The sequence below is a fragment of the Neophocaena asiaeorientalis genome, unplaced genomic scaffold (genome assembly GCF_003031525.2).
Source record: "Neophocaena asiaeorientalis asiaeorientalis breed wild unplaced genomic scaffold, Neophocaena_asiaeorientalis_V1.1 scaffold469, whole genome shotgun sequence".
NCBI classification, from domain to species: Eukaryota; Metazoa; Chordata; class Mammalia; order Artiodactyla; family Phocoenidae; genus Neophocaena; species Neophocaena asiaeorientalis.
This window is the reverse complement of record NW_020172691.1, coordinates 1617915-1622237: the sequence shown is the minus strand read 5'-3', so window position 1 is coordinate 1622237 and position 4323 is coordinate 1617915. Positions and strand designations below refer to the sequence as shown.

General features: G+C 62.3%; 1 protein-coding gene across 1 annotated transcript; it reads left to right on the top strand.

Annotated features, from left to right (window-relative positions):
* The first annotated feature begins 2368 nt into the window (after positions 1–2368).
* LOC112396392 (GTP-binding protein Di-Ras1) lies at positions 2369–2965 on the top strand. The gene has a single exon (XM_024740136.1). It carries the CDS (start codon positions 2369–2371, stop codon positions 2963–2965), a length of 597 nt encoding a protein of 198 aa, XP_024595904.1.
* Positions 2966–4323: the final 1358 nt, after the last annotated feature.

The following is a 4323-nucleotide window of genomic DNA, read 5'->3' as shown; positions in this document are numbered from 1 at the left end:
GCTCCCCGCTCCAGCTGGGCCCCGGCCGGGCTGCCCTCCTCGTGCCCACCTTGGACAGCTCCCTCCCGGCATCACCCCTCCCCCGCGGTACTGACGGGCAGCCTTTCGGCCGAGCCAGCCCCTCCTCCGGCCCACAGGAGCCCCCCTGGGTCCCGCTGTCAGGGCGCCTCCAGGAGGAATCGAGTGGGCCCCGAGCCCGTCTCCCCGCACCGCCGCCCCCGTTCAGCTCTCCTGCTCCCTCTCCCAGCCGAGGCCCTCATCCAGGAGCCCCTCCTCTGGTGGACGGCCCTCCCCCACCACTTAGATCCTCCTCGGGCCCAGGGGAGCCCCCTCTCCTCAAACCCCTCACTGGTCACGTAGTCCCTATGTCAGACCCCCTTGGGTCAGGCAGCCCGAGCCCCCAGGCCCTCGCCTGGGTTGGGGCCTGCTTTCTGCACCTGAGGTCGCTCCAACCTCCCAGTAGCAGTGGGCTCCGGGGACCCAGGGCCTGGCAGCTTCCCCTGGCCCGGGAGCCTCAGGGTGGGCTGCCTTGCACAGGGGAAGGACCCCAGGCTGTGTAGCCAGCCGGGGCCGGGTTCAAATCCTGCTCTGCTCTGCCACCTCTCTGCTGTGACCTTGAGCCCATGCCACCCCCTTTTGCGACTTGGTGCCCACAGACCCCTTCCCCCAACCCCAGCCCATGGGAGGTGCAGGTGGCTTTCAAATGGCACCAGGTGGATCCCTGGTGTGGGTTTGCGGGTTGTTGAATGGGGCTCCGAGTCAGGGATCCCAGGCCCCGGTGGGCCCCTCCCGGAGGACACCCCTGCTGACAGGCCTGGAGCACTGCCAGGGGGTCTGCACCTAGAGCGAGGCAAGGGCTGGGTCTGGGGTGGAAGAACGGACGGTCACCAGCCACCCCAAGTCCCTCGGCCAGTTGTGGTGGTGACCCCTGGCTGCATGCTGATGAGCTCCCTTCTTGGGGTGCCCACCCAGGAAAGGGTAGCGACTGCAGAGCAGGCTGGCAGCCCTGCCAGCCCCCCACCCCCAAGTGCTATGCATGTCACCAAGATGCCTAAAAACAGTCCCCCACGAGTTAGAACCGCTAAAGCTCCTACAAGTTTGCCTGGCACGTAATTTGTGAGGTACGTGTCGGCTGTTACCTTCTCCGTATGTCTTTTTCTGACAAACCTGGTACTTTTGATCACTGAGGGCCTTCCCAACCCACGACCATGAGGGAAGTAGCATGGCCTGGGTGCGATCTTGCCATATCTTCTCTATCCCATTGTAGACCCGGCCCCGTGTTATGGGACCCTCAGAGATGGCTGAGAAGGAGGCAGGGAAGGGGTCTCTGCTGTTTCTATAAGTAAGGACGCAGATGCTTGGAGACAGGCTTCCTGCCTTCCCACCCCCAGGTCACAGTTCTTCTCCCACCTCCATCATTTCAGGAATTGCTGTGCTGTGTGACCTCCCGAGGTCACTGGACCTCTCTGAGCACAGGGTAGGGGAGAGGGGAGAAGAGGACCCCCTCGCAGGGAGTTCTGTTCCTACGGACACATCAGACCTGAGCGGGAGGCCAGGGCAGGCCAGACCATAGACTGGGTTTGGAGTTCAGGGAGCGAGGCTTTCTCTCTTTAGGCTAAGTTTTACTTTTCTCATCTACAGCCTGGGCTGCTGTGGGAAACCCGCTTCATGATTTGCAAATTCTTGGACCTCCAGCACCAGGATCACAGTTATGGGATGAGGGGAGGAGAAGAGCTTTAAAATGCAAGTTCCCAGGGCTGTGGCCCTGAACCAAAGGATTCACCACTTCCAGGGCTGAGGCCCTGCAATCTGCATTTTAAAGATGCCCTACCACACAGCTCCCACGAGGTTGACGAGCCTCTGGGCTGGGGTGAGAGCAGGGAGCCTGTGATGGCCGGAGAGAGGCACCCCTTTACTTATTTTGTGGAGGAGAAACCTGAGGCTCAGGGTGGCAAAGCAGCTTGCCCAGGTCACAAAGCCAGGGAAAAGCCAGTGCCACCTGGGGGCTGGGGGAGCATGCAGGTGGAGAAAGCAGTTGGTGTGCACCCCACGGTGGCATCTCCATGCCTCTTCCAGCCCAGAGACCACTCCTCCCCCGCCGGGGAAGGAGTTTAGGCCCCAGATTTCGTTGAGGGGAAGCAGACAGGCAGAGGGTCTGGCTCTGAGCCTGTGTGCAGGGCAGAATGGCAGAGTCGACCAAATCAACCGGGATGCAGGAGAAATGCCGCTCCTCTGAGAGGCCGACCTTCCCACCCCCTCCTAGTGGGTGGTCGCTCTTGTCTGACACTCCTCTCTGTGCAGGGTCGGTCTGGGGTTCTAGCAGCCGAAGCGAGCCCTCCCGGCCCCACCCCGCACCGCCGCGTGGAAGATGCCTGAACAGAGCAATGACTACCGGGTGGTGGTGTTCGGGGCGGGCGGCGTGGGCAAGAGCTCCCTAGTGCTGCGCTTCGTCAAGGGCACGTTCCGGGACACCTACATCCCCACCATTGAGGACACCTACCGGCAGGTCATCAGCTGCGACAAGAGCGTGTGCACGCTGCAGATCACCGACACCACGGGCAGCCACCAGTTCCCAGCCATGCAGCGGCTGTCCATCTCCAAGGGCCACGCCTTCATCCTGGTCTTCTCGGTCACCAGCAAGCAGTCGCTGGAGGAGCTGGGCCCCATCTACAAGCTCATCGTGCAGATCAAGGGCAGCGTGGAGGACATCCCCGTCATGCTGGTGGGCAACAAGTGCGACGAGACCCAGCGGGAGGTGGACACCCGCGAGGCCCAGGCCGTGGCCCAGGAGTGGAAGTGCGCCTTCATGGAGACATCGGCCAAGATGAACTACAACGTCAAGGAGCTCTTCCAGGAGCTGCTCACGCTGGAGACACGCCGGAACATGAGCCTGAACATCGACGGCAAGCGCTCCAGCAAACAGAAGAGGACAGACCGCATCAAGGGCAAATGCGTCCTCATGTGAGCCCAGAGCGCCCGCCGCCGGCGCCCTGCTGTCCTGGCCCCAGGCCTCTCCCCCCGTCCTGTGCCCCCGCTGCCCCCCTCCGCCCCCTCTTCCCTCTCCTCTTCCTTCTTTCCCCTCCCCCCCACCATCTCTTCCACTTCTTTCCCTCCAAAGTCTCCGGCGGCGATGAGGCCCTGCCGAGCCTGTGGCAGACCTGGGGCTCCAGCCCAGCTCTGTCGCGCCACTCTGCCTTCCCCTCCCTCTTTGCCCCGCCCCCCGTCCTGTCTGTAGCCCTGCCAAAGCCAAGCGCTGGAGGTGGCCCCCTTGATCTGCACATGGGAAAACGGGGGAAGCTGCCTGTCCCCACAGGGACTCAGGAAGCCGGTTTTTCCTCCATCTCCGTGTCTCCCAGGACTCCCACCTCTGACTCTGCCCCCTGGGTGCCCCCAGCCAGACCTGCACCCTGCCCCTACATTAGATCACTGTGACCTTGCCGGGGAGGAGGGAGTTGAAATGCACATGGACCTCAGATTTTCTTTTCTCCAACTTGGTGTTTGACATACACTCCCCTCCCCCTTCCATCCCTCATGACCTCTGGCCTGTGCCCCCCTCCCCAGGTCCCAGACCACCCCTTTTGCCCCCGTCCCCACGGATTGGTGGGGGGCCTTGCGGGCTGGGTCTCAGGCCGCCAGGCAATAACCACAGGGCTCACAGCAGTGCCCCGCCAGCCCGGAATCTCACTCCTCGCCCCGCCTGGGCTTGGGGTGCAGGCAGGGGAGGTCCGGGACCGGCCGATGGCCACGGCACAACTCCAGGGGACTGTCTGGAATGAATATGGAGGGACTTCCCGGACATAGCCCGCAGACAGAGATCGAGACAGTTTGTCGCCACCGAGCCCAGGGCAGGGGACCCGGGGTGCTGGTGAGGGGTTGCCGGGCCCTGTCCAGAGGCAGGCATCTGGACCCAGCACCGGCAGGATCTGAGGGGCTGGACGCAGAGCTCTGCCCAGCCTGATTCCTCCCACCTACGGGGCTTTTCTCCTACAAGTTTGCCTGGCACGTAATTTGTGAGGTACGTGTCGGCTGTTACCTTCTCCGTATGTCTTTTTCTGACAAACCTGGTACTTTTGATCACTGAGGGCCTTCCCAACCCACGACCAGCCGAGTGCTTTACACCCTGGGCCTTTGTGATTGATAACCATGTCCGTCCATCTTTACTGAGGGCTCTGTGTGCCAGGCACCTGGCCAAGGGCTTTATCCAGCTTATGGCACTGCTTGTGCCAGCGGCTCTGTGGAGTGGGCACTGAGACTGCTCCCATTTCACAGATGAGAACATAGAGGCTCGGGAACATCAATTTACTTGCCCGGGTTTCCACCGCC

Bases quoted from the DNA above. Each gene is read 5' to 3' on its own strand.
- LOC112396392 (XM_024740136.1), top strand. From the start codon at position 2,369: ATGCCTGAACAGAGCAATGACTACCGGGTGGTGGTGTTCGGGGCGGGC.